At 32.4% G+C, this 24,298-nt stretch overlaps 2 protein-coding genes and 1 long non-coding RNA gene across 4 annotated transcripts in view; 1 reads left to right on the top strand and 2 right to left on the bottom strand.

Annotated features, from left to right (window-relative positions):
* Positions 1-3,005: 3,005 nt before the first annotated feature.
* LOC129616652 (uncharacterized) lies at positions 3,006-7,192 on the bottom strand. Its single transcript, XM_055532285.1, has 2 exons — positions 6,411-7,192; positions 3,006-6,225 (listed from the first exon to the last, which is right to left on the bottom strand). Exons 1-2 carry the CDS (start codon positions 7,190-7,192, stop codon positions 3,006-3,008), a joined length of 4,002 nt encoding a protein of 1,333 aa, XP_055388260.1.
* Positions 7,193-10,350: 3,158 nt separating this feature from the next.
* LOC129616650 (uncharacterized) lies at positions 10,351-11,340 on the bottom strand. The gene is made up of 2 exons (XR_008697576.1): positions 10,998-11,340; positions 10,351-10,942 (listed from the first exon to the last, which is right to left on the bottom strand). It is a non-coding gene; the product is annotated as an uncharacterized LOC129616650 (long non-coding RNA).
* Positions 11,341-11,659: 319 nt separating this feature from the next.
* Positions 11,660-24,298, top strand: part of LOC129616649 (CTP synthase-like) — an 82,646-nt gene continuing 70,007 nt past the window's right edge. The window contains exons 1-2 of one of the 2 annotated variants that reach the window (XM_055532282.1): positions 11,660-12,081; positions 19,186-19,356. In XM_055532282.1, the coding sequence (XP_055388257.1) occupies positions 11,916-12,081; positions 19,186-19,356 (337 nt within the window). In that variant the 5' untranslated portion in view covers positions 11,660-11,915. The remainder of the gene's footprint in view (positions 12,082-19,185; positions 19,357-24,298) is intronic. The other variant, XM_055532283.1, reaches the window with a different exon arrangement.

Here is a 24,298-nt window from a genome sequence, read left to right as displayed (position 1 = left end):
AATATTCACTTTTTTTATATTTTATATTTATTCACATCACGTTACTTACATTAAACGAATTTTAATAATATCAAAATTAATGAGCTTATGACAAAAGAATATAGTTTAAGACATGAGTTTATCAAAATAAAAGCTGCATAATTAAGAGATGAAAGTCTAAACCTAAGCTACAGCATAAAAACTGAATCCCATACAAAGCTATTGGAAATGCGTAACTTACATTTTGAAAGTGGGCACCAGTGAAATAACGGGATTACAGTACCAATGTTTGATACACAATATTTACAGTATGTGCTGTACCATTTATAATTCGCTCAGGGGGAATCAAAACCATTAATTCAGCTCTAGTTCTGGCTCGCCCCAATGCTACGTATAGTTGCCCATGAGAAAAAACATCATTTCTCAAATCAATTCCTACGCGAGAAAGTGTTTGACCTTGTGATTTATTAATAGTCATTGCATAAGCTAATTTAATCGGAAATTGACGTCGTATCATTTCCATACCTTGGCACCCTATGGAGAATTTGAAATTGATTCGGGGTATTAAATGTTTAATGTTACTATAAGGTTTTTGGGCTTCCAATAAAATTTTGGTAACTGTTCGCGAATAATTAATTGCTAACACTTTTAAAATATTTAAATAAAAGATAAGTTTTTTTCTTTATTATTCTCAGTTTATTATAGAAAGCACCTAATCCAAAAAAAATTATGTTCTCTTTTTCTTAAAAAAAAATTTACTAAATAAATATGTTTATATATATATATGTTATATTTGCTTTTTCTTCAATTTTTTTTTTTTTTTTCTTTCTTCAAATTATTTCACAATACAAATTAATACAAATTTTTTTTCTTCAAATTATTTCACAATACAAAAGTTATGTATACAAAAGTTGAAATTATATAATTCAAAAAAATGATCTTTGTTTAACAATACTTTCTTTCGGTTTCAATTATATAATTCAAAAAAATTATATTAATTTTGACAAAAAATGTATAACTCGAAAGTCGATATGTTGCGGTTAGCGATCTTCTATTAGTAGTACTTCTTCTTGATGATTTTGTCCCTTTTATAATTTCTGGAACCAGCGGTTGAGCAAACGGTGAAGGTGTTCCTAGCCAGTCCCACTTTTCGGTTGTTAACGTGTTCTTCTTTTCTTTTACGTAGATCATAATGGTATAGTTCAACGAACCTGTAATGCAATGTATCATTCTTATATACATCGCAATACAAATTGTTGTTGTAAAATTCTACGTTTCTTCTTTTCTATTTTATGCTATTTTCCCCTTGCATTCTCCATTTCATTAACCTTCTATTTCTTTTCTTACTCCATTACACTTCCATCAATAGCTGACTATAACTCTAAACAAACTCGTCTATGATCATAGGTGACAGTTGGCAGCTTTGAAATATAATGTTTGTGCAGAAATGATCGCTGCAAACTGTCACCCACCAGTTTTATTTATATTGTGAAGTGAAGTACAAGTTTTTTAAAGAAAGCAAAATCAAAAATTTTATATACAAAAAAAATGGAGATTTAAAGGAGCCGGAGCCCAAAAGGAAATGCAGAAATGGAAGGAGAAAACGATGGAGGAGTGAAGAGCAACCAAAAAGTGCTGGACCGGCACTTGAAAATCCTATCTGGACTGGTAGATGCATAGCTGGAAGACATTGCAAATTCATGTAAGTATTTTATTGCAAATAAGATTACATGTTAAATCCAATATATTCAATTTTAGGTGAAGAACAAAATCCCGCTGAGTGGATTACACTGGATTATAGCAAATTTAGATAAGTATCAAAAATTTTCCTTTATATCAAGTAGTGTTTCTTTGTGTTTTTTTTTTTGTTGTTTTCTTTTTAGGAAAGGAGAAAAATTAACTGTGACGTCATGACGGAACATTCTCCCGGCCTTGGCATCAATGTTGAAAGATGGCAAAACAGTGACGTGCTGACGGGTTGCTGGAGCATAAAAGGTGTGTTGCTGGTGAACAGTGATATTGATACCGAATTAGCCATATTGTGATGATAATTGGTAAGTTTTCAAGTTTCAATTAAACGTTCCAAATGCAAGTTGTACCCATCACTAAAGTTATGTTCCTTTTAGGTCTTCACCTGAAACGAGAAGAGCAGAGGGATAGAAGGAAGAAGTTATAGCGCTTTATCTCGCTTTCCGGAAATTCAGGAAGTGGGAAGAATTAGGATAAAGAAAAAAAATCTATAAGTAATAAGTTAACTAACAAATTAATTTAAGTGTTACTAATTTTAAATTTTAAGTTAAATTTAAGCGTAGGTTAGAAATGTTTGTAATAGGTGCCTCTAATTTTTTTTTTATCGTTAAGTAGCGCAAGTTAGGTGTTATTAGGTAGTGCGATGTAAGGTGCAACTCGGTAACGTTAGGTTGCGCGATTTCTTCTAGTTTTTTTTTTTTCGTTTTATTGCGTATTAAGTGTAGTGCCAGTTGCGTACGATTAGATAACGATACATTTTTTTTTTGTTTCTCAAAAAAATGCGATTAATCGGTCTCGATTGATTGCGTTTCGGTTTCATCATAATTTTCCATCGTATCTACTGGTAGTAAGCATATCTTTGCGATCGAACGCTTCAACATATTATCCTTTGTTTTTAGTGTAACAACTCGAACAAGTCCATCGGAACCAGGATGAATTTCTGTTATTCGACCCATCAACCATCTGCTTGGTGGCAACTTCTCGTCCCTAAGTAAAACCAAAGCACCAATTTTCATGTTGTCAGTCCTTTTAGTCCATTTTGGACGCTGCTGCAATCGGTATAGGTATTCTTTACTCCAAAGTGTCCAAAAGGTTTGATGCAATTTTTGCAATAGTTGCCATCTGTTTAATCTATTTTCATTTAAATCCAGCAAAGAAGGTTCAGGTGGTGTAATAAATACATCACCAGTCAGGAAATGAACAGGTGTTAGGGCCGTGCAATCGTCTGGATTTCTGCTAATTTCACAGAGAGGTCTAGAGTTTAGGCAAGCCTCAATCTAAGTTAGGACCGTTGAAAATTCCTCATATGTCCTCCTCATATGTATCTTTTTAAGATGCTGCTTTGTAGAGCGGACACCAGCCTCCCATAATCCGCCAAAGTGAGGTGAACCAGGTGGTATGAATTTGAAAACCACCCCCTCACGTTCGTGTACTTGTGCTAATTCTGATTTTAATTGTTGTAACATCTGTTTATGTTGCTTTGCAAACTCTTTGCTAGCGCCGACAAAATTAGTACCATTATCGCAATAGAGTAACTCGCACCTGCCGCGTCGGCTACTGAATCTTCTGTATGCTGCGATGAATCCCTCGCTGCTAAGGTCCGTGACCAGCTCGATGTGTATGGCCTTAACTGCAAGACATATAAAAATAGATATGTACGCCTTATATGTCCTTGTATTTTTGCCTTTATGAGTTCTCAGTTCAAATGGCCCGCAATAATCAACGCCAGTATGTGTAAATGGCCGACTAGCCCTAACTCGAAAAGCAGGCAAATCCCCCATAAGCTGTTTTTGAACTGCAGCCCGCTGTCGATAGCACGTGACGCATTTATGTATTTGTTGTCGAATTTGATTCCGTGCACCAATTATCCAAAACTTTCTATTTATTACGTTGAGCAGAAGTTGAGCACCACCATGCAAAGTTTCGCGATGAATTTTTTCTAAAAGTAGTCGCATAAAATGACTTCTATCGGGCAATATAATCGGAAATTTTTCATTGTAATTCAAATCTGCGTGTCGCAATCTGCTACCCATTCTCAATATTCCATTTTGATCCAGAAAAGGATTAAGCCTCGTTAAACGACTGTTTGTATGAATAAGTTTCTTTTTCCGCAATTGTGTCACTTCTTGTAAAAAATGTTTATGTTGCACTATTTGTATCCACATCTCCACGCTAGCGTTAAATTCTGACACCGATATGAATGTATTGCAATTTAGATTTCTCTCGGTTACTTTGGCGATGAATCTTTTGATGTAACTCGTTACATTGATGAGTTTCGTAAATGATGAATATCGTGTTTCCAATTCGTGAATCTCGTTGCATTCTTTATCATTTATGATCGTGTTGTGACACAGAGTCGATTTTCGTATCTCGCTATCCGTATCTTGGAGTAGTGTTTTAATTGGCCAGTGTGACTCCGATTTCTGTAACCATTCTGGGCCGTTCCACCACATTTTAAAGTTTATAAGATCTGGTGGATGCATTCCCCGTGAAGCACAATCTGCTGGGTTTTCCTTTGAGGGCACGTGACGCCATATGTTTTTGCCTAATGTGTGATGTATCTCAGCGGTCCGATTTGCTACAAACGTGGTCCATTTGCTCGGGTGAGCCCGCAACCAAGCCAACACGATCTCTGAATCCGTCCAAGCTTGCACCTTCGATATATTTTGAATTTTCAATACTCGCTGGACATATTTCATAAGTTTCGCCAATAATGCTGCGCCGCTCAACTCTAGTCGCGGCAAAGATATTGTCTTTATCGGAGCTACCTTTGATTTTGCAGTTAACATGCTAGTTTTTCGGCCTCCCTCTTCGTCTATGACAACCAGGTAGACCACCGCAGCATACGCCTTTATCGAGGCATCACAAAATTCATGTAATTCTATTTTATTTGCCGATGTTGAATAGTAGAACCACCTGTTTATACGTAGTGAACCCAAAAGCCATAATTTTTGTATCATTATCTTGGCTATAATGATACAAGGTGCCAACCAGCCGAGAGGATCGAATAGTTTTGAAACCTCCGACAATATTGTTCGCTTTGTCCATTTCTGTGGATAATTTTTCAGTAGGAAAATTTTATACGAAAATTGGTCGTTTGCTGGATCCCTTTGCATGCCCAATGTTTTGACGGTTTCAGCTTCCTCAATTTTTAAAGGCCAATTGATTTCTCGATGTTCTTGTGAAAGGGCTTCTAGTAGCTCAGCTGCGTTTGATGACCACTTGCGCAATGAGAATCCACCAGAAGTCATCATGTTCAATAATTGTTTTTGCATTTCCAATGCCTTTTCGATAGAATCCGCACCCGACAGCAGATCATCCACATAAAATGAATCCAACGTTATTCTTGATGCAATAGGATAGTTTACCTTTTCATCTATCGCCAACTGTTTTAATACTCGTGTTGCTAGAAACGGTGCTGATTTTGTACCAAATGTTACTGTAGTTAATTTGTAGTCCCGAATCGATTGACTTGGAGAATCTCTCCAGACTACCCTTTGATAATCGGCATGTTGCGGTGCGATTCGGATTTGCCTATACATCTTCTCCAAATCTGCTGTAAATGCAATTTTATATTTTCGAAAACGTAATAGAAGAGTAGATAAATCATCTTGTATGACCGGGCCCTTTAATGTTTTGTCATTTAATGATGAACCATTTGAAGTAGGCCGTGATGCATCAAAAACCACTCGTAGTTTTGTAGTTGAGCTACTTTCCTTTATGACGCCGTGATGTGGCAAATAATTCGAGATGATTTGTTGTCGTTGATTTTTTAATTCCATTGAATTCACTTGCTCCATATGGTTCATCTCCAAATATTCAGCTATACACTTGTTGTAGTTGTCTTTCAATACCTCATTTTTTGAAAATTGCTCCTCCATGCCGAAAAGCCTGGCAATCGCAATGTGTCTCGAACTTCCAAGTGATATGGGACGCTCATCTGGTATAAAAGGTAACTCAACCTGATAGCGTCCATCCTCAAGTCTACGAAATGTTTCAGAAAAATGCTTTTCACACAATAATTCCTCTTCTGTAAATATTGTTTGTTCCGGTACTTCTTCTAACTCCCAGAACCTTCTGATACTATCATCTAAATCGGATTGGATGTGGAACGTCTCTATTGATGTCGTGTTGACACTTTGTTGATCGACATTGCCCGTTATGATCCATCCAAAAATAGTTTTTTGAGCAATTGGTGCACCAGGGAGACCCTTTCTTAGTCCCTCCAAAATAATTTGGCCAAAAATGTCTGCTCCGATGAGTACATCTATTTTTCCCATCGCAAAATAACTTGGATCAGCTAGGATCAATCCGTCTATGTGTGACCACTCCTTGGTTTGAATATTACGCTCTGGTAGCAAGTTGGTCAGTTTCTTGAGAACCAATGCCGAAGTTCGCACCTGCCTGGAATCCCCTAGATCTCGTATGATGACATCCACTTTTGCTAGTGATTGGCCGATGTTGCTTTCTGATACACCGTGTATATTTGTTATTGTTCTGTTTTTTCGTAATTTCAAAGTCTGAACCGCTGATTCGGTGATGAAGGAACTCTGCTGGACATACTATTTTAATGCACGCAGTGGCCAGTAGAACCTGTCGTGTGTGTGCATCCGATGTGCCGCAAGTGTGAACATGGCTGTTGCTGCCGGGTACGAATGCTGGCGCCGATGACGAAATTTCACCCGCCATAGCTGATGTCCCAGCCCTCCACATCTATTTGTAGATTCTTTAATGCCTGTAAGCATTCATTAGTAGTGTCCAGTAATTTTTTAACTGCCGTAGCCGTCTCCTGATTTACAAAGCTTTGATTGAGTAGCAATTTAAGTTGAGTATTAACTAATACTCGCTTGTTGTCATATCTTTCTTTCAACATGTTGAATGCGGCAGCATAATTACCCTCTGTTACTTGAAAGGCTTTCAACAAATGCTCTGGTTCACCGGGAAGGTGCAATTTGAGGTACTGTAATTTCTGGACCGCTGGAATCATCTCATTATTATGGACCAAAGATTTAAAAAGATCATAGAACGAAGGCCACTTTTGATAATCGCCGTCAAATTTTGCCAAGGTGATTTTTGGCAAATTTATTGAAATATTGGGAACATCCACCCTTTGGCTTACACTTTGATTTGGGTCCATCTTTAGCTCCGGTGGTCTCTCTGGGAATTTGGTTTTCATTTCAGCTTCTATCATTTGATGTTTATGTTGATAAAATGTTTTTATTTCGTTGAAAACGCTATTTTCCAAGTAAGCGTACTTTACATTGTCCGCATTTTTTTCAGTGTATGATGCAACCAATATTTGTCTATGCCTCTTCTTCAGCTCCGCATACAGGCCCCCTATGTCATCTAGAGCCTCTTTGTAAAACGCCTTTGGCTTGTTTTCACGTGTGTCATCAAGAAAATGTGAGACTATTTCCTCGATCAAAAACTTGTCCGCTAATTGAAGCTTAATTAATTTGTCCATTGTATATACTTTCAAAAAAAACAGGTGTGTCACGAAAATATCCTTTTACGTTAATGTAAAAGGAACAAAATACAAAAGTAAACGAATACGGGCAATAAAAAAAGAAACGCTTATTATTAATCAAACGAACAATTTTATTCAAGAATTCAGTCAATTTTTGCTTTGTACAAAGTTATATATTTTTTTTTTTTACAACTTTACCGAAAAATAATCGATACCGTACAGTATTAAATTAATTTTAATTTATTACAATTCACTTATTTCATACAACACTTTCAATCAATTTATTGCACAATTCTTGCATTAAAAGTTGTTAACTCATAAATTCACTTTTTAAAAACGGAATCCCCGCGCGAAAAACAACGCTTCTATTGTTCGAATTAATAATCTTAAAATATTGTTGAATGTTAGATTAGTAATATGTGCAACCATTAATGATAAAGTTATGTTCCTTTAATTAATTTTTTTTGTAATTGCAATTATAATTATTACCGCGTTCCAATCAAATCGCACAAGATACCTTCAACCTTAAAATCTTCTTTCTTATTTTTTTTTTCAAATAATCTGTTGCCTCAAAAATATAAATAACTATATTCCATCCATCCAAAAAAAACAATGTCCACAAATCAATTAGACACCACACAAGCAATCCAACTTCATTAAAAATGGTTGAACAAATATATAATAAAATCTTCAACCAAAACCTCAACAAAAAGAAGAAAATATGTTTTTTTTTTTAAAAAATTGGAACGGACTTACTTAATTTTCTGTTAGCCAGCCACTTACTCCAGAACCACTTACTCCGCCTATTCCATTGGCGCGAAACGCGAACCGATACCGAAACCGTTTTGCACTATCAGCTTCAAAAAATTCACACAAAAAAAAACACAATGTTCCCTTCTTATATATTTTTTTTTTTTAATGTTTGTAAATCTTAATATTTTACACTGTTCCTTTGCAACAAAATTTAAATATATAATGGTTCATTAATATTTTTTTTTTGAATGTTTTAAGCACCACCTTTTTTTTCAAACTTATACCACTATTAATTGTTTCCCTTTTTGTTTTTTATATATATATCGCACTACCACCTTTGTCTATGGTCTATTTTAACACCAATTTATTACACAACACCGTTCTTCATTTAAAGTATATAAGTTTAATTTTACAATAAAAAAACCAAGTTTTCTAAATTCAAATTTGCCTTTAAAAAATATCCGGCTCGAAGGACCAAAAAATGTTCGCGAATAATTGCTAACACTTTTAAAATATTTAAATAAAAGATAAGTTTTTTTCTTTATTATTCTCAGTTTATTATAGAAAGCACCTAATCCAAAAAAAATTATGTTCTCTTTTTCTTAAAAAAAAATTTACTAAATAAATATGTTTATATATATATGTTATATCTTCTTTCTCTTCAATTTTTTTTTTTTCTTTCTTCAAATTATTTCACAATACAAATTAATACAAATTTTTTTTCTTCAAATTATTTCACAATACAAAAGTTATGTATACAAAAGTTGAAATTATATAATTCAAAAAAATGATCTTTGTTTAACAATACTTTCTTTCGGTTTCAATTATATAATTCAAAAAAATTATATTAATTTTGACAAAAAATGTATAACTCGAAAGTCGATATGTTGCGGTTAGCGATCTTCTATTAGTAGTACTTCTTCTTGATGATTTTGTCCCTTTTATAATTTCTGGAACCAGCGGTTGAGCAAACGGTGAAGGTGTTCCTAGCCAGTCCCACTTTTCGGTTGTTAACGTTTTCTTCTTTTCTTTTACATAGATCATATGGTATAGTTCAACGAACCTGTAATGCAATGTATCATTCTTATATACATCGCAATACAAATTGTTGTTGTAAAATTCTACGTTTCTTCTTTTCTATTTTATGCTATTTTCCCCTTCCATTCTCCATTTCATTAACCTTCTATTTTTTTTTACTCCATTACACTTCCATCAATAGCTGACTATAACTCTAAACAAACTCGTCTATGATCATAGGTGACAGTTGGCAGCATTGAAATATAATGTTTGTGCAGAAATGATCGCTGCAAACTGTCACCCACCAGTTTTATTTATATTGTGAAGTGAAGTACAAGTTTTTTAAAGAAAGCAAAATCAAAAATTTTATATACAAAAAAAATGGAGATTTAAAGGAGCCGGAGCCCAAAAGGAAATGCAGAAATGGAAGGAGAAAACGATGGAGGAGTGAAGAGCAACCAAAAAGTGCTGGACCGGCACTTGAAAATCCTATCTGGACTGGTAGATGCATAGCTGGAAGACATTGCAAATTCATGTAAGTATTTTATTGCAAATAAGATTACATGTTTAATCCAATATATTCAATTTTAGGTGAAGAACAAAAACCCGCTGAGTGGATTACACTGGATTATAGCAAATTTAGATAAGTATCACAAATTTTCCTTTATATCAAGTAGTGTTTCTTTGTGTTTTTTTTTTTGTTGTTTTCTTTTTAGGAAAGGAGAAAAATTAACTGTGACGTCATGACGGAACAGTAACTTTAGTTACAATCAATTTGGTTCCATTTACTAATCCCTCAGAGAAGTTTAAAGTTCTTATAAGAATAATTAACGCCCCTTTCTTTAAAACTAAGTCATGGTCGGGCACTCCTGGTTGTGTAACAGAATTTAAGATTTCCGGGCCTAAATGATGCGCTGGGTCGGTACTATGGGGAAGGAGTGAAGAGTCAACACTGTATAGATGATACAGATTTCCTGGCAATACTTCTAATACTTTCTTATTTATTTCCCCTACACAGACATTAGTACCAGACAATATCGCTCGTTTACTGCACTAATTCACAGTTTTCAATTATATTTCTAGGAAATACAAAGCTTATTAATTTCTCAACGGATGTTTCAAATGGAATATTTGGAAGTTTTATAAGCTCTAGTCCATCATTTTGTTTTACTGATGGAATTCTTCCCTCCCCAAGTCTACGTATGAATACAGGCTTTTTTTATATTGTGTATCTACCTTGAATAGGTATGTACCGTATAACAAAGTATGAAATTTTAAATTTATAACTATTACTTTCATACATTCGAATGTTTTTACCTAACATTTGTGAAATGAAAAATAAAATATGAAAAAAAATTTTTGTTATCAAAATAAAAATAACAAAATTTTTTACTATTTTAATTTAATTTTATTTCAGTTCCATGTTTTTGACAAAGTATATCTATAATAAATAGTTCGACTCGTTCCATTCCGTTAGTTTTCGTTTGCATTTTGCTCCCAAATTCTTAAAATATTCCATTTTTATTTAGAAATAGATGGTAATAAGAGTTGTGTAGGCAAGAAAGAAACAAAATATTATCAGATACTCCTTTTGTTATGAAAAGATCCAATAAATCAGGAATGCTGTTAGGATCAAAATTCCAGTAGATTGGTTTTCCCGTTGAATGACACGAGCACTTTAATCCAATGGCAGCTTTATAAAAAGCTTCACCGTTAGGAGTCGTGAGTCTTGAACCCCAAAAGGTACTTTTTGAGTTAAAGTCTCCTTCCATAATACAATTGCTTCCATTTTCTTTTAGTAATCTCCTATATTCTTCGCATTGGATTTGAAGGTTTTTCCTGAGGGGCAGCCTTGTTCACGAATCCATATTGAATTTTAACTCAGTAATCAGTCAGTCAGTTTCAATGGCATAGTCTGACATTTATTGTCAAAAATTTGTTATACATATGTAACTTTATGTGGTTATTAGGTTTTTACTATAAATAAAAAAGTTTTTTTATAATTTTAAATAATTGATGAAGAATTTTATACTTTGGATCATTTGTTGATACTGTGCTTTCTTATAGTATACTACTTTTATAGAAAACTCGAAATTTAAGGATAAAAGATTAAGAGCCTAGTAAAACGCGTGGAAACCGTGGTTTTCCGAAATTTACACACGCTTTTTGAAATCAGTTATTTGTTTAAAATTAATTTCAAATCAAATTTCGGTCATGAAAACAATTATTTGATAATTTTTTTTATTTTAAATGAGAACAACAACTGAATTAAATTTTTATAATGTATTAAAGGAAGAAAAATATAATATATAATAAGAATATATATAATAAATAGTATGTAATATATTTCGACGCGGACTGATATGAAATCTTAACATTTGACGTTTCTTTGGCGGTAAGATTTATAATAATTGGGCCCCAAGTTTAGTTTTTTTAGTGCGAATTCCATTTTTATAACATTAAATTTGACATTTTCATATATACATAAATACAAAACATTAATGCAATTTTCTAGTATAAAAGCAATAAGATAGTAAAAATGGCTTTGCAATATTGTAGTATAGAAAGTCAAAATGTAGTAAGAAAGTACAATTGTAGTAAGAATGACAACACTGCTCGTGAGAGCGTTTTTTTCACGAAAAATTATTATTAATTTTTTTGACAAGTCGTACCAATTTTTGCGTATAACACCAATAGCCCAATACGTAATACACATGCGTACTTCAATTTTGTCAAAAAGTAATTCATATATTTTCTAATCGAGTTTTTAAAACTAACTTAAGACTTTTTGCTTGTAAAACTTAATTGACTTGTATGCTAAATTGTGTCTGGCAAGGGGGAATAAAAAATTAATGAGCGTATTTTGTTTATACGAATTACAATATTGTGCAGATAAACGTCACGATACCATTCAATATAAACTATAGTTTGGAATAAAATAAGAAAAATTATGAAATACATCTTAGTTACTGGAGGTGTTATAAGTGGTGTCGGTAAAGGCGTTATTGCTAGCAGCTTTGGTACTCTTTTGAAATCTTGTGGAATTGACGTGACATCAATTAAAATAGATCCGTATATTAATATAGATGCCGGAACTTTTTCCCCCTATGAACACGGTATGTGAAACAATTTTGTATTTCAATATGTATGTACATAATAAAATTTTTCCACGTGTTTATACGTAGGTATTCTGAAATCTACATAATACACATAAAAATGCTAGTGCATAACATTTCTGACTTGCTCGGTACTAAGCCTTCTAAGTTTAGGCTCATTATTTATTAAAACTTAAATGAGTTCCGTGAAGGAAACCAAAAAGTTCATAATGAATGTATTTTGTTTATACGAATTACGAATGAGCAGAGAAACGTCTATAACATACAATATAAACCATGTCCACCATCCGAAATCAAATAGTACAGAAAATTATGAAATACATGTGCATCTTAGTTGTAGAAGGCGTTATTAGTGTAGTTGTAAAATGTTTATTGCTAGCAGCTTTGGTGCTCTCGAAATTATGTGAAATTGTTCTAACGTCTATTAAAATATATCCGTATATTAATGTACCTACCTACTCGATAATGAAAATTTCCGCCCTATGCACACGGTGTGCGAATTATTTTAATACATAAAATTTTCTACTTTAAGAAAATTATTAACATTAAAGTTCAAAGGAATGTTTAAAGATCTTTTTTAAGAGTAATATACGTCTGCAATATAACATAATATAGAAATGCGAGTACGTCATTTCTGATTTACTTCTAATTAAATCTTGTAGGTTTATTCTTCGTACATATATAAAATCAGAATTGGTATGGGGAATCTATATACATACATACATTTTATGTAGGTACTTTTTTGTTTACTTATTGAATCATACCTATAATTGTACTTATTACAGTAAATTGAAACAATTTTCTTTAATTTTTGCTTCCTGACTTTCAATATCTCTTTTTTCATATGAATATTGCATTAGATCGGCACTTAAAAATTCTTGACAATTTAATAAACATTAAGTATCATATTAGTTTTCAAAAATATTCATATTGCAAATAAGTATCCTATTGTCCATACATACATACATACATACATATGTACATACATACATAAGCATAATTTTTTTCGTTTTATCATTTGTTTTTAACCACGGCTGACAAAAATATAGGCCTGAAACCTCAGGGAAAGTGACAGTTCACAGCTGACGAATTTACACGTATTCTTATGGAAGGTTAATTAGAAAAATTAAAATTCAATTTTTTTCTACTTTACTATTGTTTACATTTATAAAAGGTAGTGTTAATAAACCTTTGAAAAATTGATTTCAATTTAATAAATTTTTTGGAAAGATCAGGGCTCGAAAACTGATTTGCGGGCCGATTTTACATTTTTCATCATTTTGAAGAAAATATTCAACCGATTTAATTGAAATTTCATATATGAGCTTTGCTCGACCGTCCGTGAAAATTTCTAGCTTTTGGAACAAATCAGGCATCAGCAACTGGACGTTTACTGCGGGCCAAATATATATTTTTGTGTATATAAAGAGAAATAATCAACCGATTTCATTGAAATTTAATATTTGAATTCCTCGTATTAAAACAATGAACATATAAATTTTTTGGAAAGATCAGGCATCGGCAACTAGACGTTTACTACGGGCCAAATATACATTTTTGTGTATATAAAGAGAAATAATCAACCGATTTCATTGAAATTTAATATATGAATTCCTCTTATTAAAACAACGAACATATAACTTTTTTGGAAAGATCAGGGCTCGAAAACTGATTTGCGGGCCGATTTTACATTTTTCCCCATATCTGTGGAACGAATTGTAAAATTGAAAGTATTTAGCAGACATTTTTATGATATTCTCTAACACTTTCATTTAACTAGACAATACACAATGCTGACCACATCAGATTTTTTTTCTATATGATTATATTTTGTTTTTTCTGTAGGTTTATTTTTTTATACTTTTCTACAAATAATTAAACTAATAAATCGAATATGAAATATGAAATTTCACTTTGCCAGACTTATTTACTTACTTTCATTTACTTAAGTATAAAAATTTAATACAGAGTTCGTTAAAATAACATTCATGAATGATAAAATTTTTCATATCTTTTTTCCATTCTTGAGTGAAAAAAATTTAACCAAAATGTCATGATAAGAAAAATAAATTTTTTATTAAAAATAACATTCATGAATGAAGAAATTTTTATTCCTATAATTTTTTCATTCTTGAGTGATAAAAATGTATCCAAAATATCATTCATGATAAGATAAATAAATTTTTCATTAAAAATAAAATTCACGAATGATAAAACTGTTACTCTTATAATTTTTCTACTGACCTGATAAAGTGTAAAGTTGCGATTTACTTGAAGTGAATAAATAAGTGTCTAATTATGAAATTATTATTATTAATATCATAACTATTTTCTTCCAAAAAAATTTAAAATAAAATGTTTAGTTTCACTCTGTCAACGGACAGGTAAAAATATAATTATTTTTCTTAACTTATGCAATTAAACCTTAAATTCGATCTTTATGTTATCGCCTTTCTATGTTTTTACCGACCGTATTGTGTAAACAATAGGTAGGTTATGTGATGGCAACAAATTTTGCATATCGAGTTTTCGGTGGGAACGTACTTCTCCATAGTAGGGAAGTGTAAATAAACTATTTTTAGCAACCTGTCGGTCTGTCGGTCTGTCGGTCTGTCGGTCTGTCCGTCTGTCGGTCTGTGTGTGCACGCGTGTATCTCAAGTTCGGCTGAACCGATTTTGATGAAATTTTATATGTAAGTTTGTTTCCACCATGGCACGGATCGATCAACTTTTGGTATATATCAGGCCTCGGGAACTGCACTTTTTAGCGGGCCTGTTTTACATTTTTGAACATTTTGAAGAAAATATTCAACTGATTTACTTGAAATTTTATATATAAGCTTAGCTCGACCGTCCGCAAAAATTCGTATGTTTTGGAAGAAATCAGGCATCGGCAACTAGACGTTTACTACGGGCCAAATATACATTTTTGTGTATATAAAGAGAAATAATCAACCGATTTCATTGAAATTTAATATATGAACTCCTCGTATTAAAACAATGAACATGTAAATTTTTTGGAAAGATCAGGGCTCGAGAACTGATTTGCGGGCCGATTTTAAATTTTTCACCATATCCACAGAACAAATTGATGGAATTTCTTGAAATTTGATATTTGAGTTCTGGTTACCGAAACTAACTGGCGAGCATTTCAGGGAATTCGGGTAGCACAAAGCGAAACTCTACTAAGAGCCAAATTTACATTTTTCTAAGTATGTTAACTATAAGCTTACTAATGTTCTAAAAATTGGAAAGAAGTATTTAACAGACATTTTTATAATATTCTGTAACACTTTCATTTAACTAGACAATACACAATGCGGTCGGTTATGTGCTGACCACATCAGATTTTTTTTATTTTTAATTCAAGGGTTACACGTAATTCAAAGGTACAAGGGTTGAACGTATTTTAAAATGTAGAAAATTGTTTCTAAAAGCTATTTTCACTTGCTGAAGATAAAAATTCTACTTTACAAACCATTGGTTTGGTCCAACTTTACTTCAAAAATAAAAGCAGTCAAACTGGTTTAATTTGTTATAAATCATAATGTAAAACATAAGTGTAAATGCTTTAAAAATTAATGTTCAGTTTAAAATTAATTTTCAATTGTAAAGCTATTTTGAAGAATTTGTAAAGTAAATGTTTTAAAATTTTCACAATTTGCAAAATAATGTTTTAAAAATATTAATTTGCAAAAGGGCGTCGTAAGAGCTTCGATATTTCTAATATTTCTAGTAAGTTACGATAAATGTAGTAATATTTCGAAATGTTTAGAATGCAACAAGGCGTTAAAAGGAAAGCTAGCTAGAAATGTCAAAAGACATTATACCTTAATTCATAACAAATTTATAGATAAGCAGAATTTGTATAATGTATCAGCAAATAGTTCGATCATAAAACTAGCAAAAAAAAGTCGTATTTCTATATACATATATGGATAAAATGAATTCATTTATGAATTTTACTAATACAACATCATAGTTGCGAATTAATTCTTATTAAATGTTCTCTACATTGCTTATACTGTAATTCACATGATTCGTCGGCAATTTCTTCATGCCTCTGTAGCTCAGTTGGTAGAGCGTCCGCCTAGAAAGCGGTAGGTCACTGGTTCGAGTCCAGTTCGAGGAGAAAAATTTTTTTATTAATTTTTCTGCCTTTAACTCGTTCCTTTGATTACGTCATCCATCTGTTCTACAGTTGCATGAAGAAATTTCCATTAAGTTAAATTATTAGTGTAATAAGCATATTCTTATTAATTCGCAACTATGATGTTGTATTAGTAAAATTCATAATTTAATTAGTGCAATAGGCACAATCCTATAAATATATATGTTCTTGTTATTGTGTGTTTCAATAGTAGATTGTATGTAACAATCAATGTAAACAAAACAAATACTTAGTAATCATGGGAATTACAGTATAAGCAATGTAGAGAACATTTCGTCGGCAATTTCTTCATGCCTCTGTAGCTGAGTTGGTAGAACGTCCGCCTAGAAAGCGGTAGGTCACTGGTTGGAGTCGGACGTTTTACAGCCTATTGAAAAAAACGTGAACAAATGCAATAGACAGTAGGGCCAACGTGTCTCATAAAAGTTGTTGAAATTACTTGGCTCCTTCTGGTACCTGCCATACAACTTCAAAAGTTATTTGGCTATATCTCAGAAACTATAAAAGCTGTAGTATTGAAATATCACACAAGCAAATATATTAGTAGGGCCGATGTGCTTGATAAAATTCGTTAAAATTTCTTGGCTCTTTCTGGTAGTTGCCATACAACTTCAATAGTAGTTTGGCACACACAGTTTTTTGAAAAACATATTGTACTGAAATTTTGCATAAATTACGAGTAATATGGTAATACGGTAACTTAAAGTCATAGTCTGTCCCATTGTCAGTCATGGCATCTTTATTCGCACATAACTCAACTCTATTTCTATTTTTTCTCGTTTTTTTCTATTTTTTTGTTTTAATATTTCGATGTATAGCAGAATTTAAAAAAAATCTCAATTGATGGGTCTGCCAAAAATCTGAAAATCGTAAAATTTTTTATATTTAAAAATTGTACGCTAGATTGGATGTCTTTTAAATATATTTTTCAGGTCTTTCCTTCAGATCATATTCCTTTGAATCTCCGATAGGGAAAACGACAAAAATGATCCTTTTTATATTCTTTTTAGCAATATTTTTTATTAATTTAACTGCGAAGTGTTATGCTGCAAAAACATAATGCAATAGGCCTTTTCATAAACGCAGTCAGTATATTGCGACATATAGCGAGAGTTGCGTTATATTTGCGTTTATAAACAAATGTTGCCAATCAAGTTTGTTCATAAACATTGCTAACTTATCACAAAAATATTTAAATTATCATGGCTAAAATTATTAGATTTAAATTATCAGCTGTACGTTTCTTATTTACTAATTTTTGCAGTTTTTTTTAGAATTCGTCTGTGAATTGTTGTACTTAAAAATAACAAAATTTCTTTTTGTCTCAGTTTTCTTTTTTTGTTTTTCCTAATTTTTATTTTTCCTGAAATAGAATTTTCAACTATTTGCCCCAAAATAAATAAATTTGTTTTGTTAACGATATTTTTTGTTCATGAACACTATAATGGCAAATGTTTTTATACAACTTAAAAAAACGTATGTTCGAAGGTTATACTAAATTTACCGTTTGTAACACTGAGAAATAACGTCCTGAGATATATACTCAAGTGTATGTTTTTGATCAGCGTCGAATTCTGAGTTGATTCAGCTTTGTCTGTCCGTCCGTCCGTTCGTCCCAACGATAACTCAAAAACTAGTTAAGCTAAAATCACCAAATTTGCACAAATGATTTATTATAGTAAATGCCAGAACCCTATTTAAATTGGATATGATTGGAGTATTGGTTCGGGTAGTTGCCATGCAACTTCAAAATTTATTTGAGCATATCTCAGAAACTATAAAAACTGTAATGTTGAATTTTCACACAAGTGAATATATTAGTATGGCCAATGTGTTTGATTAAAGTCGTTGCAATTGCTTGGTTCCTTCTGGTAGCTGCCATACAACTTCTAAAGTTAATTTGCATTATCTCAGGAACAATAAAAGCTGTGATATTGAAATTTCACACAAGCGATAGTATTAGTAGGGCTGATGTGTTTGATAAAATTTGTTAAATTTTTTTGGCTCTTTCTGGTAACTGCCATAGAACTTCAATCGTAGTTTGACCATATCATAGAACATATTGAAAACACAGTACTGAAATTTTGCATAAATTAATATGGTAATACGGCAACTTAAAGTCATGGCCCATAGTCAGCTATGACATATTTTTTCGCACGTGGGATAACGAATTCGTACGGGCCTCACAGAGTTGACATGGTCAACGCTATTTTTTCTCGTTTTAGCTAATAAAATCTAAATAGTTCACATGATTTAACTGTGCTACTCATAATAATTTCGCAATATTGCGGAAATTTAACAATGTTTATAAGCAAACTACGGAAGCAACAATAATGAACGTGAATGTAGAGCAGTAACTGTTTATCGCGATATACCTACTGCGTTTATGAAAACGCTTATTACTTATTCAAGTAAAAAACAAACTAAGTTGTAAATTCCAAATACATAATGTATAACCGAAATTAATTTAAAAATTTACTCATTTTGTGCCGACTCATTAAACATGAGTTCAATTTTAATTTTTAATGTTAATTAACACTAAGTTGTAATGTAATCATTACAACTTAGTGTTAATTAACACTAATTAACACAAATTTTATTTAATAATAAAAAATTAAAATCTAATAGCAAATTTAGCTAAGCAAACGAAATTATAATATAAGTATGTGATAAATGAATTCAATATCAAGAATAAGAAAATTTTCAATTAAGAAAAGAACCTAAAAAATATTGATCAAAATTATTCAAATTGTTCCAATTTTGATTTAAGCAAAACTTATTTTACACTACGTTCTATACAAACTAAGGTGGGTGCTTTAGTCGAACTGTTTTACATTAAACTAGCTTTTAAAAAGTTTATTTTGCTTTTTTTTCAACTCGGATTATTTTAAAAGAACATAGATTTTCAACTAATTTTATTTTTACTTAAATAGGTGAAGTGTATGTTTTGGACGACGGTGGAGAGGTTGATTTGGATTTGGGAAATTATGAACGTTTTTTAGACATTACTTTGCATCGAGACAATAACATTACAACAGGAAAAATTTATAAACAAGTAATAGAGTGGGAGCGAGATGGAAAGTATCTTGGAAAAACTGTTCAAGGTATTGTATAAGATGTATGTAGATAAATATTATTTTGATGGTTTGTGGTTTAAGAGCAAGTACGATATAAATAACGGTATGAAAATTTTTTGTGAAATCCTTAAAACACATTTTGGAATTCCAGGCGATTTTTTCGGTGCTAGCAGCTTTTAATTTTCGATGTTAGCAGCTTTTAGTTTAAGTCATCAGATTTATACTAGATAAAATTCCTTTGTGTAAGAATTTTCTTACCAACATTGCCGTTATGTCTTTGATATAAATGGGAAAATTACGTCGCAATGTATTGCAAAATTTATTTTGATCTTGTTCATTTAAATTTCGTAAAATAATATTAAAAATTAACATAATATTTTAATCGATTACAAGTAACGAACATCAATAAGCAACTTTGATAAATTTTTTCCAAGTAAAACCGAGGACAATATAACGTTTTAAGTCTTATAAATATTACAAAATAACGTACAAGAAGTAAAATTTCTGTAAGGCACCACTACTAAAATTTATATTACTGTTTGGATAGATCTTATAAAGAGCTAGTAGTAAAATATTCCCCTCACTTTCTATATTTGTGACTCTTATGTTTTACTTTAGAATTCTTATATTCAGGCTTCTAAATTATTTAAATTTCATTAGTTTTTATAAAAATTCAAAATACTATCCAAAATATGAAATCTTACATGAAATATTATCTTGCACGACATATTTATTTTACATAAAATATTTTTCAAGATACATGAAATTTTCATGTATCTTGTAAAATACTTTTTATTCATTATTATTGTTTGAAATAACATATTTACATTTTTATTTCTTTTTTAAGATTTCGTACAGAAGCAATAGTTTTTATTTCCCCCTGGCAAGCCTTAAAAACTTTAAGTACCTATAAAGGGAATTATTATTTTGGTGATTAGTTTTAAACAAGTAGTAATATGATACATTGTTGGATAGCAAGTGTAAACATTTTTGAAAATAAAAATGTATGGCGATGTTTTTTGAATTACATTTTTTCTATTTTCTCTCATTTTTAGACCACAATTTAAAACCAACTTATGATAACTAAATTGCTTTACAGGCTCGTTAATTTTGTTTTTACAACAAAATTAGAAAACCGCTTATTTTTAAAGCAAATTATCTTTCTTTTCACAATATTCTTCACAATAACGAATATTCGATTTTAAGATTTAAATAGCCACATGCAGCTATATACAGATGATTTTCATTTTCAATGCAGTTAAACGCTTTTTTAAAATCTAATAAAAAGCATGCAACATAATTCCCCTAATTTTCTTTCATAGCCACGGGTGGTTGATTGATGCGGCGCGTCCAGTACGTTCCAGTTAGCTCCGTTTTGTTACCACCATCCCCTGGTTCGTATATACTTTGAAATTCTGAGTTATCAATTACAATAAAAGTCTACGACTGAATTCCACATCTAAGTTTTATCAAATTTATAATAATACATACGTAGGTCACTATTTATATTTCGGGTCCTGGCAATACTAGTGCTGCCAGGTGCAATCTGACACTTCCATTGGAAAGTTTGACATTTTTTAGGACAACTTCACTCAGAACGTTTTGTCATTCGAGCGCGAATTGTTTTGTTTACAGTGACTTGAAAAATTCATCTCGGTCAAAAAATGGAATTGTCCCGTGAAAATTTTCGTGCGATGATTTTTTACGATTTTCGGCGCGGATTATCGAGACAAGAGTGTCTCGATCAACTTGTTTCGACTTTTGGTGATGAAGCACCATCAAAAACCACTGTAAATCGCTGGTACCAAGAGTTTGGTTTCGGACGCCGTTCGCTCCAGGATGAATTTCGTGAAGATCGGCCAATTTCGGTCGTTTTGCCGGAAACCATCGATGCTGTGCGCGAAATGATAATGATGGACCGGCATGTGACATACTGTGAGATTGAGGCATCCTTGGGCATTAGTTCCACCAGCGTACATAAGATATTGCATGAACATCTTGCCGTGAAAAAGGTGTGCTGTCGATGGATCCCAAAAAATTTGACGATTGCACAAAAGAAGGCTCGTGTCGATTGGAGCAAAGAAATGTTGAAAAAATTCAATCGCGGTGCGTCAAAAGACGTTTATAAGATAGTCACAGGTGATGAATCATGGATCTATGCATATGAGCCCGAAACGAAACAGCAATCGACCGTATGGGTGTTCCAAGACGAGCCAAATCCAACAAAAGTTGTTCGTGGAAGAAGCACATCGAAGCAAATGATCGCGTTTTTTTTTGGTATAACAGGTCATGTGGCCACAGTACCTTTAGTGGAACGTAGGACGGTCAATTCTGAATGGTACACCACCATCTGTTTGCCGAAAGTTTTCGAAGAAATAAGGAAAACAAACAAGCGCCGGCGAATTATTCTTCATCATGACAATGCAAGCTCTCACAAATCAGCTGAAACAATGGACTATTTGAGCACTCAAAATGTCGAATTGATGGGTCATCCGCCGTACAGTCCTGATTTAGCACCCAATGACTTCTTCTTATTCCCTCACATCAAAAAAAAAATGCGTGGACAACGATTTTCAACACCTGAAGAAGCAGTCGATGCGTTCAAAAACCATGTTTTGGAGGTGTCTCAATCGGAGTGGAAAAAGTGCTACGAAAATTGGTTTCAGCGCATGCAAAAGTGTATTGATCTTCATGGGGAAATTTTGAAAAACAATAAAACCATTTCCAATGATAAATGTTTGTTTTTTATTGCTAGACCCGCAATATATATAGTGACCCTCGTATATATATATTTGCTTACTTAACAAATTGAACCTGTGATTTTCATTAACTAAAAATTGTCACTTTTGTCGTGAGAATTTTTAGTTAAGTCATGTAGTCAGACATGTTGTCACCATATTTTTGGAGGAACATATTTTAGCGTTGAAAATTCTCACGATGAAATATATTCGACAGAAATATGTTTAAACGTGTTTTAACATAATATTTGATCGTGTTCTTTCCTTGTGTTTTTTCTTTCTGAAAATGACGATCTAAAATAGCGATAAAACTACTGTAATTATGATGACTGAGTTTGTTTATGTTGCGATTTTGCCAGTTGTCTTACCTCTTTTATGTTACTCTGCTGTAAACGCTGGTAGCCTCTGCTTCCCTTGCTTACCCTGCTGTTTATGAATGTAAGTTCCTTAACGTGTATTGTATCGTTAGAATATTGTAGGAAGTAGTTTCCTTACAGATTCCTTGTTGTGGAACTAGTTACGACATCTCGATGGGAATTTAAAAAGAAGATCGTATTCTCGGTCATTTGCTCGATTATCTTCTTGCTGTTGTATTGAAAATCGCAGCTTGCATTGAGCTCTTTAATAAGTTGTGTTACACAATGTCCGGATTGCAAAACTGTGGATGCATTTTTTTTGTAAATGGTGACGTGATTCAAAATTTCCCATTTGTCTTTTACGCCATAAATCTCTGCATTAACGAGCAGTTCTTCGTACTCCAGATATACTTGACTTTCATTCGTTAATCAATATATAATCGCATATGTGTTCGTCTGCCTCTGGTAGTGGAATTACGTAAGAATGTTGAGAACAGTAGTTTGAAAGAATGTGGAGAACATTTTTTGTTCCGCATATACGATTGCTTCGATGTCGTTAGAATATGGTAACATGCTAACTTCTCTCAGTATGTTAAAAATTTCGCCACTACTAAATTTGTATTCACAATCCTTTGCAAATTCTCCTTTATTGCTTTTTTGATTATTAAAAGCTTGTTAAATATCATCTGTTCGGATCTGTGCTCGCTGATGTTGCCAGATTGCTTTGATATCTGAATGTATCGTTCCATAAGTCTGTTGGTAATTAATATGATGTCGCTGTTCATCCTGTAATGTTGACTAGTGTTATCTGCCAGTTGATTGCTGGTTTGGAGTATCTCAGTCGTGGAACCCATTCAACCATTCCCAAGATGTCCCAATGCAACTAATAAAATTTTGAATTCTACGAATTCCTCTACTTCTGGTCATGGAGTTTATTATTTAATCGACTTGCATTGCAGCTGAGGTTTGACAGTTTTATAATCGTTAATATCGTTTACTAGGGGTATCAACTCTTGCAAAATTTTGTCATAGTTTCTTAGGTTCAAGAGCTAGGTTGTTGCTATCATTCCACTGGCACTCCTACTTATTGGCCTACTAACACTAACAAGATTCCTGATGTTATTTTTTTTATAACCCAAAGAAATATCAGAAAACTTTCTAAGCCTTGAAGATAACTATGATTTTAATTCGGATCACTGCTGTCGTATTAAAACTAAGTGAAAAAATAACTAAAACGTTATTTAGGCCCAGTTTAACAAATAGCACTACAGATTGGGCGAGCTTTAAATATGAAATAATAAACAATATTGACGTAAATATTAATGTACAATCAAGAGAACAATTAGATGTTAGAAGGATTTATTAAATTCATACAAAAAGCTGCATGGAACAATACAAAAATGTCAAAGTACAAGCCGATAGCAAATAGCTATATTGGACAAATAACTGATTTAGTAGGTAAAAAAAGAAGGGCCAGACGTAGATGGCAACGTTCGCGTCACCTTAATCATAAGACTGTTTGAAACAGACTTTTCCAGGTGTTTAAAAGAATTTAAGAATTGTCCAAGAATTTAAGTCGGCAACATACGAAAATTATATAAAGAACTTGTCAGCTACGAAGGAAACGAATTTTTCCTTATGGAAGGCGGCAAAGAGCAAAAAGAAACCGATTAGGCACGCTCCGCCACTGATGAAAGCAGATGGCAGTTGGGCGAGGAGCAATATAGAGAAGGCCGAATTGTTTGCTGATCACTTGGAAAGCATATTCACACCTAACGCAATAACATCAGATGTTAGTTTAGTAGAATCTATCGCAAATGAAGCAGACAGCATAGCTCCACTTACTCAATTAGAAATTGTGGAAGAGATAAGATC

Source organism: Condylostylus longicornis, unplaced genomic scaffold (assembly GCF_029603195.1).
Source record: "Condylostylus longicornis isolate FDR11 unplaced genomic scaffold, ASM2960319v2 ptg000265l, whole genome shotgun sequence".
Taxonomy (NCBI): domain Eukaryota; kingdom Metazoa; phylum Arthropoda; class Insecta; order Diptera; family Dolichopodidae; genus Condylostylus; species Condylostylus longicornis.
Note: the sequence above shows the minus strand (reverse complement) of the source record. Positions and strands in the feature narration are given on the sequence as shown.